The 14,507-nt window shown below is 38.0% G+C and overlaps 1 protein-coding gene across 4 annotated transcripts in view; it reads right to left on the bottom strand.

The window, feature by feature from the left end:
- The window catches only part of FBXL2 (F-box and leucine rich repeat protein 2), a 210,464-nt gene that overhangs the window by 16,733 nt on the left and 179,224 nt on the right, over positions 1–14,507 (bottom strand). For 3 of the 4 annotated variants that reach the window (XM_077129888.1, XM_077129887.1, XM_077129890.1), the window contains 3 exons: positions 4,970–5,030; positions 3,971–4,015; positions 3,318–3,374 (listed from right to left, as the gene is read on the bottom strand). In XM_077129888.1, coding sequence (XP_076986003.1) covers positions 3,318–3,374; positions 3,971–4,015; positions 4,970–5,030 — 163 coding nt within the window. Of the gene's footprint in view, positions 1–3,317; positions 3,375–3,533; positions 3,606–3,970; positions 4,016–4,969; positions 5,031–14,507 lie in introns of all 4 variants that reach the window. The other variant, XM_077129889.1, reaches the window with a different exon arrangement.

Here is a 14,507-nt window from a genome sequence, read left to right on the forward strand (position 1 = left end):
TTTTCTCTCCTGTTATTTTCAAGAATTTTTTCTTTGTCTTTAGTTTTTATAAGTTTGTCAGGCAACAGAGGGGTGAAAGAATGCTGGTCAGAGAGTGGAGCATGAATATGAGACACCACACACATTCTACTCTACATTGTCATTTTCAAAGTTGTTAAATATTTCCACTTGTCATGGGAGAGAACATTCATCTAAGTATTACCAAGTCTTGCATTCAGTATTTTTCCTCTATAGCAGGGCCTTGATAACAAGATTCCCTCATTTAGCCAAGAGCAGGTTTTCTACCAGCTGGGAAACTTGTAATTACAAAGGGAGAGTGACTGATTTGACATCTGATAGACTTGGCTTTCTACACATTATCGTGTGGTATAGAAACGTGTTGTGGAGATAAATCAGGAAGCAAACAATAAAAACTTTATTATAATGAAGATAATAAATTTCCTTTTTATCTGTATCTTATTCTTTAGTATACACCTAAAATTCTGCTAGATAGCCCCTAATACCAATGAGTTACATTATAGAGTGATTTTTAAAAATGACAACTGGTTGTGATATTGGAGCAGAAACCAGCCCCTCCATAATCAACAGAAACTGCCAACAATACATCTTACAATTTAAAAACAGAGTAAAAACAAAAATCATCCTTAATCTCCTTGTAACAAGTTCCATGACTCTTTTCAGATGTTTCATGTCTTACTCCTCTTTATTCTTCTGAATCTGAGACTCCCGTTGTTTGCAAATGAATATTTGACTTTTTTTCAATTAAACATGATCAGTTTTCCCTTTTAAACAGCTTTTTGAATTTTGTTTTGTGTTCAAAGCCTTCCTGATTTGAGGATCGCAAAGTGATTCCTGGAAGGGATGGTGTGTGTGTGTGTACTTGGCTTGCTCATGCATAAAAGAAAGCCTGGGAAACTGAAGTGTAAGGAAGTGAGATTTTGACAGTCACCTGGCTTCAAGTGGGTGGTCACACCCCTCATTTCTTCCTGCTTACAGAGCTTTAGTAAAAAATAAATGCCATATTTCAAAATCCTGAGACTGGGGCTTTTCCCTCAACAGTTTTGCCTCCTTTAATCACCACAGGCTTGGGGAGGCATCCCTGCCAAGACTGCACAACAGCCTGTGCTGGCTCTGGCACAGCCAGCAGTGTGAGGCCCTGCCCTGACAAGGAGTTTCCTTAGGGTAGGGACTGGGCTATATCCTTGGGGGCCACCTGTCCCCACATGGGAACTGCAGAGTAGAGAGGTACATCTACTACGTGGAACACTGAGAGTTCAAAGGCTGTGCTGGCTAGCCATTCTAAGTCCTACAAGTGCTGCCATGATGTCACTTTAGACCAGGAGCTGGCTACTTATCTGTGCTGCAGGAACTGCTGCAGTTGAAATGCCTTTTTAACAAAACCTGTGATTTAATTTTCCATACATTATCAAATTGGGTAGTATTCCTCATGTGTATCTTAAACAAAGATCCAGGATACTTTTTCTCTGGAATTTCAGTCAGGAAAAAGTTTTTCTCTTGTAATGAATTATCTTCTTATTCTCTAGTGCCTGGAACAGTTTCTGGCATATAGTGGTCCTGAAGACAGTTTATACTATGAATTAGATAGGAAACAAATGTAATTCATTGTGTTTCCCTTTTTGCCTTGGCTATTAAGAATCTCAAAGTTAAGTTTAGATTTCAATTGCTATTGTTTACCTGCTTTTCTGGTAATAATTCTTCATAGTTTTTATTTGGGGCTCTTATCTTAGCTTACTGCTTTTACCATAGCTTATCTTTTCCTCTAGACCTTCTTTTTGGAAGTAGCTTGTATAATTATGTGGGATAAGATGGAGAAAATTTTCAGTGACCAGACTCTCCACCAAGCAGAACACTATTCTGTTTCTAAGACATTCCCTGACAAGTTGCAAGAGCTGATCCTGCACCCCTGAGGAAGTAGGAGGAAGGTGGTGGAAGAGCTGGTGGAAGGTCTTACTGTGCTTAGTGTAACCCTTCTTCGGACGGCTCCATGCCTCATATGAGTAGATTTCTCATGGAAACTGATGAAGGAAAGGGGGTCCAGTCTAGAGTATCAGGATGGGACAGAAATAGCCCTGGGTAATCAGGGAGGAAGGAGAATAAAGTAGGAAATAAAGCTCAAGGCTCTTGGATTTCTTCAGATCTCTGAGGGACAGGTGGCATCAGGGGACAAAGCGTTAGCAAGGATAAAAGGAGAAAGCACAGTTGAGTCATAGGTTCTGTCAGCCATAAAACCAGATTCGGATCAGGATGGGGGTAAAGACATCTAAAGAACTACAAAACTATCTACAATATGTAGAGGAAAATATTTAGAAAGTTTAGATGCAGATGGGTTTCTAACTAATCTCTGAAATCTAACTTCAAACACTCAAAAAGGTTCCAGAGATGTCCAAAACCCCGTCACACATCTGCCTGAGTAAAAAAATATCCAAGGGAATATGAGAATAAGGAAACTTGGTGGGGAGAGTAGTTCGAGACCAAGTGGAGCTTTAAAGATGTTGCAGGATTCTAGCCTCTGAGGACAGGGCAAACTTCAAAGAAGACAGGAGAAAGCTAGTGTAAGAAAACTTTGGTGCATCTATCCCAGGGTAGTGGAAAGATGAGACCCTGTGGAGGTCAAGAAATCTGGAACCTTTCAGCAACTGTGTTTGGGTAAGTCCTTATTGTCTCTGAGGCTCAGTTTCTTCAATGATACAATGTGATGTTATTAATGCCTGCATCACAGGCATTATTACATTGGGTGGATTAAGTGAGATGATGCATATATCAGGACTAAAACACTCCTGTATATGGGCTTGCTTTCATTAATGATGGCCGTTCTTCCACCTGCTCCAGGATCCCAGACAAAGAGGTGGATGTGAGTTGTGCATGAGAGGTATGTATGCATGAGGAAAGTGTGTCAGGACTCTCTTACTGCTCATTTTGGATTTTTCTATATATTCAAATTCCTTTTCCCCTTATAAATGTATCTGTGAGTAGATGTGAAATTTAAATATAAGACAAAGATGAACTAGACCTTTTGTCTTAGATTATAACATTTTAGCATACTAATTCTGGCTGATGGAGTTAATAAACCTGAACTTGAAGTGGTAAGGACGTGGGTCTTTTTATTAGGTTCACATTCTAAGATGAAAGTGGTAACATTTAGATATTTTGCTTCCCAAGTTAGCTCAATTAACAGATCTTTGAAATCAAGAATGACGACACCTTTACAGAAAGGGAAATAAGACAGGTTCTTTTGGCAGTTGGAGGGTTCTTTCATCCCTAAAAGGTGAATAGTGTCACAAAAGACTCAGACTCACCAGAGCTTGTAGCTTAGGACAGTGAATGGAGAGCTGGATTAGCGTGCTGTCGGTTATCTGGAGAAGAACATGCTATGTCAGTGTGACTTCTACACCAGAACTTAACACTTCATACTGGCTTTGATGGAGCAAATACATCTGAGCATGAGAATCAGAAGTTGCAGAAGGTCATTAAAGATGTATCTCAGACACATTCAGAGCAGGAGCTTGTCTTACCAGCAACCTCAAATCTGCCCACTCTTGGAGATGCAAGACTTGTTTGGTCTCCCCTCTGTGTCCCAGAGCAGTCTAGAGATGGGGGCAAAGAGGGGGTGGGCAAGGAAGGGACCCCAGGACTCCTCTCTATGGAGTCATCCCATTACTGGACATGCTAGCTTATTTCTCCCTCAAGTTCAGATAAAAGGAACTTTTTGTTGTTGTTTTTAAAGATTTGGTAAAAGAGCAGAGCTATTCTGAACTTCTCTGTTGCTTTTGAGAATAGGCATAAGTTTACAGATTCCACTGCCATGGTTCTTACAGGTTCCCAAGCCTTGCCACCATGCTGGGGCATGAAGGATCCAAAATATAGCCAGTTCATATCTCTGGCTGTGTCTGGCTATCTGGGCAGTGAGTGAGGGGCTGCCTTGCAAGGCTGTCAGAAGGATCCCACTCACCAGGATGCATTCTTCAAGATCCATCTTCTCCAGGTCATGGCAGTTCTGAAAGAGTCCATAAGACATGCCCACCCCCCATCCCAAATGCAAGTCAGGGTTAGAGCAAACTTGGCAACTTGCCTTGTCCCTCTAAGGATTGGCCAGTGTCCTTATTTTCTTCCACTAAGAAGGATGCCCTCTTCCTAAAGTGACCCAGTGAACTATAACTTCTGAGCCAGTGGGTGTCCGCTGAGTCACATTTGCTTTAGATATGGGAATAAGGCTGCTGTGGGCTACATTTCCTTCTCTCAACCTGGAAAGATAGTTGGCTACACATTCCTAGTAGCTTACAAAAAGCAATTTGTAGGGCGGGCCACGGTGGCTCAGCAGGCAAGAATGCTTGCCTGCCATGCCAGAGGACCCGGGTTCGATTCTTGGTGCCTGCCCATGTTAAAAAAAGAAAAAAAAGCAATTTGTAAAATTATTTTATCCATAGAACAAGTGAGGAAACTAGGCCTGAGTCATAGGAAAGTATGGAAGTGGGGGCACCCAGTTTCACTATGGGGGAGAGGGGTGGGGTGGGAGGAAGAATGTATCAGCATCTGGAGGGCATGGGGCCCTAGTAGTAGGCCTTGAGGGGACTCCATGGTGGATGATGTTGCGAGGTAATATTGTAAAGAGAGAGCAGAGGGCAGAGCAGAGCCCAGTGAAGAGAAAGTTCTGAGGAGCCAAGATGAGATCCATATGAGGAAAGGAATCTCTTGCCAGGAAGGAGGCTCATCTCAGGGTGATCCCACCTGACCAAGTGAGAGTGAAGCCTGGACCCTCTACAGGACTCTACAGGTCTCAGATTTCAAGTCTAACTAGAAATAATACAAAATATCCCCTAAGAGCTATATTTTACTTGGCACCTGTTATTTCTGAAGGTAGTATTTTTATAATCGAAAACCACTCCAAGTCACTTTGAATTTATGGAGATGAGTTAGAGTTAGGTTTTGTTTTTAAAAATGTATGCCTTACCCGAGCTAAAAGTGCAAAGCCTGCATCAGTCAAATGGGAGCATCGGGCAGCTTCCAAAATCCTGAGGGGTGGGGGGCAGAAGGCAAGGGAGAAAAAAGTATGGACTGGTTAACAATGGAAACACATAGTTTATGATGCACACTCTTGAGTTTATTCTGTTCTTTGACATGTTTGCTTCTCATACAGTCCTAAGAGTGTTTGCTTCTTGTAATATCCCTAAAAACTGTAAGTGCAAGCATTGTCCCCAGTGAGGGGACAATGAAAGAAAATGAGGCTTAGGAAGGAATGTGACCTACCCAAAGTCTCATTCTAAAGCTTACACAGCAAATCTTCCCATGATACCAGGACACTGTTTTTGTTTTTACTATTTCTATAATACTGGTAATATTTAAAACACAAGTAAATTTTATTCAGGAAATCATTTTGAGATATACCACATTTCATTACCTTCTCAGTTACATTAAAGGAAATTAGAAAAGTTGCAGCCAATTAAAAGTATGAGTCAATTCTCAATTACTCATACGCAATAGGGATGGATGCATAAATAACATTTCCAAGTTAAACACTCCATTATAGCTATGACTTTGACCTCCCTTCTGACTAGTTTGGTTCACCAAGCTTTCTTTTACTGAGCAGAAATATCAAAATTATCTAGAATCTTCACTAACACATACTTATAAAAATGGATAAAACACAGAAACAGGCAATTCTAAAAGTTATGAATGACGTCAGTAAAAATGGTTGAGTAATATGGTGGTTTGGAGCTGTCTGTGTCCCAGAAAAATATATTTTAAAACTTAATCCATTCCTTTAGGTATGAACCCATTGTAAGAATGACCTTTAGTGAGGATACTTCAGTTAAAGTGTGTCCCACTTCAATAAGGATGGGTTGTAATCCTAATAACTAAAATTCTTTATAAATGGAATGAAAGAGAGAGAGAAAACCATAGAAAGCAAGAAAATGAAATTCAACAGAACCCAGAAAAGAACAGAGAGGCAAGAAGAGGCCACAAGTGCACTGCCATGGGACAGAGGAGCCCAGGACCCAGGATTGCTAGCAGCCAGCCCCATAATGCCAGTCTACTGGAAAAAAGCACCACCTTGATGACATCTTCACTTGGACTTTATCTTATAGTCACAAAATTGTTAACTAATAAATTCCATTGTTGAAGCAAACCCATTACAGGGTATTTGCCTGAACAGCCAAAGAGATTAAAACAAGTAAGGAATTCCAAAAGCCCACCCTTCTACAAAATCAACAAATAAGGTCGCAAAAAAACTGTCAATTACTTTTTTGAAACTCTGAAAGCCAATAAACATCTTACATCAACCAGGGGAATGTTTAATTAAAAAAAAACAACAAAGAAACAGCTGAGTCTTGCTAAGAGAGCTTTGTGGCATTTTAACTTATCCTGGTAACATCTCCCAATCCCCAGCTCAGCAGCGACCTTATGGTCAATAGCCTGCCTTCCTGGTACAGGTTCCTAGTACCAGCTGGAGCACTGTGGATCATTTCCCCTCCAAATTTGGTTGTTTTGATATGTCTGGTGGTTCCAGAAAGGACCAGCTCGAAGGGATGCCTTTATTTCACCTAACTAGGAGCTCTGTCAGGACTGGGGTGGCTGGATAGGGGGCATTTTGTTGAAAACATTTGAAGGCAAATGTATTAGCCAGTGCTGCCTGTGGCAAAGATAACAGTTGGGGCAAACAATAAACAAACGGAAACTTGAGTAGAAAGGCTGGGGAACGAAACACTTTGGGGAATTAGGGTTTTGAAAAGATCCTACATATTCCTGGGAATTTAGAAGGCCACTTGAATGACCAGGGCTGGGATGCCTGCTCACAAAAGAACTGAGAATGCCCTAAGCTCTAGCCTCTGGTTGGTTTCCAAGCTCTGCACAAGCAGGAAGTGAAGACTTAGCCACAGTTGTAAATAGCATGGCTGAGTGTGGAAAGAATGATCTAACTCACAGAAGGATCAAACCTGCAAAGACTAAGGATTTTTATTGTTGTTCTAGGCATTAAATAAATATCTGTCAAATCACTCTCTGAACAGAAGAATGCTAATGGAACAGAGAATTCAGTGGCCAAACATGACAAAGAATATGACTTTATAAAATTAGTTCAGAAAAGCCACTAAACAAATAAAAAACTGCAATTAACAGCAACAACAAACCCTGGGGTGGGGCAAGATCTAATTTCCAGTGTTGTTACATTATAATTTTCAAAATGCCCAGATTGCAACAAAAAATTATGATGCATACAAAAAAAACCAAGAAGATATAATCTATACATAAGAAAATACCCAAATTAATAGAAATTATTCCTTAATAGGGGGAACAAATGTTAAAACAAATAGAGTAGATTGAAATACTAGTGATCAATGAAAGGGAGTAGTAAGGGGTATAGAAAAAAAATAGGGGGAACAAAGGTTAAAATATATTGGGTAGATGGAAATACTAGTGATCAATGAGAGGGAAGGGTAAGGGGTATGGTATGTATGAGATTTTTCTTTTTGTTTCTTTTTCTGGAGTAATACAAATGTTCTAAAAAATGATCATGATGATGAATATCCAACTATGTGATGATATTGGGAACCACTGATTGTGCACCATGTATGGAATGTTTGTATGTTAAGAATGTTTGTATCATATGTTGTTTATCAATAAAAATATTTAAAATAAATAGAAATTATTCCTGAAGAAGGCCAGACATGGGGCTTGTTAGACAAAGACTATACCAACTGTTTTAAATATGCTGAAAAAACAAAGAAAACCATGGACAAAGATCTAAAGGAAGAAGGAAAGTTGGAGGTTAAAACATAGGAATGTTTAATAGTGAATCTTGTGAGCAACATCCATGATTATCTGTACAAATATAAAAAGTTCTTTCATGAACTAGAACAAATGTAACCACACTATTACAAGGCAATAGTAACTGAGGAATATATGGGAAAAATGTACCTATTGCAAACTATGGACTATAGTTAACAGTAATATTTTAATACTATTTCATGACCAGTAACAAATGTACTACATCAATACTATGGGTCAATAATGAGTGGGATAAGGAGTATGGGAGGAATTGAGTTTTCTTTTTATTTCTTTTCTGGAGAAATGAAAATGTTCTAAAATTGATCATGGGGTTGTATGCACAACTATGTGATGATACTGTGAGCCAGTGATTGTATACTTTGGATATTTTGTATGGTGTATGAATACATCTCAATAAAATTGCATTTTAAAATAACTAAAGGAAATCATGAGAATAGTGTCTTACCAAATGGTGGATAACAATAAAGAGACAGAAATCATAAGGAACTAAATAGAAGTTCTGGAGTTGAAAAATATAATAACTATATTTTTATACACTTATATATCTGAAAAATTCACTAGAGAGGTGCAATAGTTTTTTGCAGAGCAGAAGGAAAAATTAGCAAACTTAAGGATAAATTCATTAAGGTTTTCCAGTCTAAACAGCATAAAGAAAAAAGAATGAAGACAAAGAACAGAGTCTAAGAGACTTACGGAATACTATGAAGCATACCAACATACGCATTATAGGTGGACTGGAAAAAGAGGAAAGAGTGATAGGGAGCAGAAAGAATATTTGAAGAAATAATGTCTAAATGTGCCTCAAATTTGATGAAAGATATAAACCTACAAATCCAAGAAGCTCAACAAACTCTAAGCATGATAAACACTAGCCAAGACACATAAACTGTGGAAGGACTAAGAGAATGAAAGAAACTTGAATATAGTCAGAGAAAAGTGACTTGTAATGTATAAAGGAGCCTCAGTAAGATTAAAACCTAATTTCTCATCATAAACCATGGAGGCTAGGAGATAGTGGGATAACATATTCAAAGTGCTGAAAGAAAAAAAATGTCAACTAAGAATTCTATATCCAGCAAAACTAACTTTCACAAATGAAAGAGTGGGTGGACAATGGTGGCTCAGTGGCAGAGTCCTCTCCTGCCATGCTGGAGACCCAGGTTCGATTCCGAGAGCCTGCCCATACCAAAAAAAAAAAAAAAAAAGAAAGAAAGAGAATTTATTCCTGGATAAACAAAAGCTGAGAGAGTTTGTCAATACAAGACCTACCCTATAAGAAATGCTAAAGGGAGGACTAAATTTCAGGCACAAATGAAAGACTAGATAGAAACTCAAATCAACACAAAGAAATAAAGAACACTAGTAAAGATAACTGCATAGGTAAATATAATCACAGTATTATTATAGTTTTTTATTTTTAACGCCTTTGCTTACTATAAGATTTAAAAGGAAACTACATAAAACAATAAATATAAATCTATGTTGATGTGCACACAATATATAAAGATGTAATTTGTGACAATAACTTCATAAACAGGGTAAAGAGGAGAATGGAGATGCACAGGGGCAAACTTTTTGTATACAATCAAAACTAAGTTAGTGTTCATTTAAACTAGATTGTTTTAAGTTAAGATGTTCATATTCCCATGACAACCACCTAAGAAAATAACTTCAAAATAGATAATAAAAGAAGTAAGAAAGGAATCACAATAATTAGAAAATATCTAAATATCTACTAAATATAAAAGGCAGCGATGGAGTAATTGAGACACAAAAAGACATAGGACATATAAAAAACCCCAGCAAACCAGAAGAAGGAAATTCTTCCTTATCAGCAACCACATTAAGTGAAATTGAATTAAACTGCCCATTTAAAATGCAGAGATGGGCTAAAAAAAAGTGATCTAATTTATGTTGTTTACAATAGACTCACTTTAGATTCAAGCACATGTAAATTGAAAGTAAAAAGACGGGGAAAAAAATATTCTATGAAAACGGTAATTGAAAGAGAGCCAGGGGAAGGCCATGGTGGCTTAACAGGCAGAGTTCTCGCCTGCCATGCTGGAGACCTAGGTTTGTTTCCAAGTGCCTGCCCATGGGAGAAAAAAAAAAGAGCTAGAGTGGATATACTAAAGAGAGATGAAACAGACTCTTAGACAGCAATTGTTATTAGAGATAAAGAAGAGCATTATATAATGATAAAGGGGGTGAATCCCAAGAAGATACAGAGATCTGTAGGAAGATGGCAGAAGAGGAAGTTCCAGGATGCATTCCTTCTACCAGAACAACTGCAGTCCTACCAGAACAACTATTAAATGAACAGGAACTATTTGAATAACGATTTTGAAACTCCAGGAGCCAGTAGAACATTACAGAGCATCCAGAGAAGAGCAAGAGGAAGAGGCTGGTAAATTACAATAAAGACCAGTAAATTCATTTTTCCTCACAGTAGTTTTACAGCAGTCTCTGATGGGGTCAGCCCCTGCCTAAGTGCTGGTGAAAGAAAGGGGGTTAAATTATTCTTTCCAAGTCAAGGGGTAGGCATGACCAATCACTGATCATGGCTCTGGATTAGTGACTTCAGATTGCTGGGGGCCCAGCTCTGAGGGTGGCCATTATTTCAACCCACAGTGTACAGAGGCGCAGAGGAGACTTAAAGATGGCATGCTTCCTCACGGCTACAGGTGACAGTTAGTTGAAGTGCTGCATTATTTCCTGGGTAGGTCAAGAAAACACAGCTCTGGGGAGCTCTGGAAGATGCTCCCGACACCCCTCCTGATCCCCTTTCCTGAGCAGTTTGGAGCCAGGCTGTGGCCCCTTCATGGGTTTCTGGTCTTGTATTGGCTGAGAAAGACTGACATGGGAAAGTCCTCTCTGGTAGCATGCCCCAGCTCCCAAAATTTTCCCTCCAGGCGAGAGCAGCTTGAGACAATGAAAAAAGTCTAAGAAATACTGCAGAGGCAGACAGACTGGGAAAAAGGCTTGCCTGCTTTAAACCCACGGGAGAGGGAGTGGGGGGCATTCAAACTCTTGTAAACAGCAGAACTCTAAAACAACTAATAAGCACACATTCGGGACAAGGCCCAGAAAAGACAGGAACGACCCTGCACTCTGCATCTGCTTTGGCGGTTCTTCCAGATAGGAGGGCTGAATCTCAAGAAAATCTTGGTCTTATCACCAGCTGGTTAGAAAAACAAGAAACAAACATCTCAGGGAATAAATCCCAGAGTTAACATTTTAAAATGTTAAAATACACAATATGCAACAAAATAGTACGAAAGAAAGAAACGGGAAATGACAGTCCATCCAAAGTAAGAGCATAAAAATCCAGAAAACACCAAAGAGGAAGAACAGAATGTGAACATACTGAACAAAGACTTTTAAAAAATGATCTTAAAAATGCTTAAGGAGATTAAGAAAAATACGAAGAACTAAAAGATATCAGGAAAATAATGAATGAGCATTGTGAGAATCTTAGTAAAGAGAAAGAAATTTTTAAAAAGGAACCAAACAGACTACTGGAGTTGAAGACCACAATAACTGAAATGAAAAATTCCCTGGAAGGTTTCAGCAGAAGACTGGTGTTGGAAGAAGAAAACATCAGCAAACTTGAAGACAAGACCACTGAAATGAGTCAGGCTGAGGAGAACAAAAAGAAAAGAATTATAAAAAATGAAAACAGGCTAAGAGACCTCTGGCACACCATCAAACATACCAATATATGTTTTATGAAAGTCCTAGGAGAAGAAAGATAAAAAGGGGGAAAAATAAAACTCAAAGAAATAATGACAAAGAACTTTTCAAACTTAGAAAAAGACATGAATATACACATCCAAGAACTGCAGAGAAGACTAAACAAGATAAACATGAGGAAAAACACACCCTATCATATGCTGATCATGCTGTTGCATGCAAAGGATTGGGAACGGGGAGAGGGTTCTGAAAGCTGCAAGAGAAAAGCAACATATCAACAGAGTCTCAATCAGAATGAGTCCCAATTTCTCATAAAAAAAAAAAAAAACCATGGAAGCAAGAAGGCAGTGGATTAAAACATTAAAGTGCTTAAAGGAAACAACTGCCAACCAAGAATTTTATATCTGGCACAAATTATTTTCAAAATGAGGGTGAGATGAAAACACTACCAGACAAACAAAAGCTGAGGGAGTTCATCACTACATGATCTGCCCTACAAGCAATGTTAAATGGAGTTAATCAGATTGAAAGGATACTTGACAGCGGTTCAAAGCAGCCTAAAGAAATAAAGACATGCACTAAAGATAACCTTTTGGGTAATTATAAATGCTTATATCACTGTATTGTATTTTTTGGTACGTAATTCCACTTCGACTTCCCACCAGCACTAAAAAGCAATGTATAAAAAGTAATGATAAAAAAAAGTAATGATAAACCTGTGGGTTTGGGCATACAATATACAAAGAGATAAGTGGTAACAAGTACAAAAAAAGGTGGGGAGATGAATGGGTATAGGAAAAGTTTGCTTGTATGCCACTGAAGTCAGGTTGGTATCAACTAAATTCAATTTTTATATATTTAGAATATTAAATTTTAATCCTATGGTAACCACAAGGAAAATATATGAATAAATACTTCCAGATAGAAGAGAGAAAGCCCTCAATATGGTCCAACACAAAAAATTAAATAAATATAAAAGTAGGCATTAAGAGAACTTAGGGACAAAAAAAGTGTAAGATTTACAAAGACTAAATAGCAAAATGTCAGAAGAAAGTCCTGTATTATCAGTAGTGACTTTACATGTAAATGGATTAAACTCTTTAGTCAAATAGCAGAGAGTGACATAACAGATAAAAAAGCATGACCCAAATCTATGCTGTCTGCAAGAGAGTCACTTTAAATTTAAAGACACAAGTAGGTTAAAAGTGAAAGGATGGAAAAAATATACTATGCAAGCAGTAACCAAAAGAGCTGAAGTAACTATACTCATATCAGATAAAACAGACTTTAAATAAAAAACAGTCATGAGGGACAAAGACAGTCATTAAATACTAATAAAGAGGTTGTTTCAACAAGAATATGTAACAATTGTAAATATATATGCACCTACAGCAGTGCCCCAACATATATGAAGCAAATACTGCAGATTTGAAGGGAGATATTGACAGTTCTATATTCATAGTAGGAGACTTAATACACCATTCTCAATAATGGATTGAACATCTGGACAGAGATCAATAAGGAAACAGAAGACTTGAATGATACTCTAAACCAACTAGACCTAACAGACTTACACAGTACACTTCATCCAACAACCACAGAATACACATACTTCTCAAGTGCACACAGGTCATTTTCCAAGATAGACGACATCTTAGGTTACAAAACAAGTCTCAAAAATACAAAAGTATTGAAATTATTTCCCACTAGGGAAATGCAAATAAAAACCATAACGAGGGGCGGGCCGCGGTGGCTCAGCGGGCAAAGTGCTTGCCTGCTATGCCGGAGGACCTCGGTTCGATTCCCGGCCCCAGCCCATGTAACAAAAAACGGAAAAACAAAATACAATAAAACAAGAAAATGTTTAAAGTTGTTTCCCTTTCTTCCTTCCTTCCTTCCTTCTATCCTTCCTTCCTTCTCTCTGTCTTTCCTTTAAAAAAAAAAAAAAACCATAACGAGATACCATTTCACACTCACTAGAATGACTATTCAAAAAATGGAAAACCACAAATGTAGGAGAGGATGAAGACAAATAGAAATACTAATTCATTGCTGGCAGGAATGTAAAATGGGCAGCCACTGTGAAAGACAGTTTGGCATTTCCTCAGAAAGTTAAGTATAGTATTACCACATGACCTGGCAATCTATTTTAATAGATATATACCCAAAAGAAATGAAGGCAGGGACTCAAAACAGGTATCTGCATACCAATGGTCACAGCAGCATTATTCACGTTTGCCAAAAGATGGAATCAACCAAATTGTTCATCAACTGACGAATGTATAAATAAAATGTGATCTATACATAAATGGAGTATTTTTCAGCTGTAAAAATAAATGAACTGATACAAGCAACAACATGGATGAACCAGGAAGACATATTGAGTGCATACGCCTGACACTAAAGGTCAAATACTTTACAAACTCACTGATATGAAGTAAGTAGAATAAGCAAACTCACAGAGTCAGAATCTAGAATACAGGCAACTAGGGATGTGGTGGGGATAAGTAATAGGGGGTTAAAGCAAAATGTAGCATTCCTATATGGAATGATGGGATTGTTTTCTGAATGATGTTGCTGATTGTAGCACAATATTGTGAACATAATTAACAGCAATGAGATATATATCTACATATGGTTACTGGGGGGAAATTTTAAGTTGCACATATGGTAATAGAATAAAATTTTTAGGTTTTAGAGGACTGACTCCAATTCTGAAAGAAGTCCTACTATGGGTAAAATGCTATCACACAGCATTGCAAACTACAAACAAATCGTTTGTGAAAGAGAGTCAATCCAAGTGGCAAACTTCACTGTTGCCTTGTTTTAAGAAATTTTCACAGCCATTCCAAGCTTCTGTGACCAACACCTATTCAGTCAGCAGTAAACAACATCAAGGCAAGAGACTTCATGAGAAAAAAAAATTATGACTGAAGGTCATAAGTTTTTAGCATTTTTAAAAGCAATAAAGTATTTTTAAATTTGCATGTGCAAATTTTTTTTTTTAGACA

Source organism: Tamandua tetradactyla, chromosome 15, assembly GCF_023851605.1.
Source record: "Tamandua tetradactyla isolate mTamTet1 chromosome 15, mTamTet1.pri, whole genome shotgun sequence".
Taxonomy (NCBI): domain Eukaryota; kingdom Metazoa; phylum Chordata; class Mammalia; order Pilosa; family Myrmecophagidae; genus Tamandua; species Tamandua tetradactyla.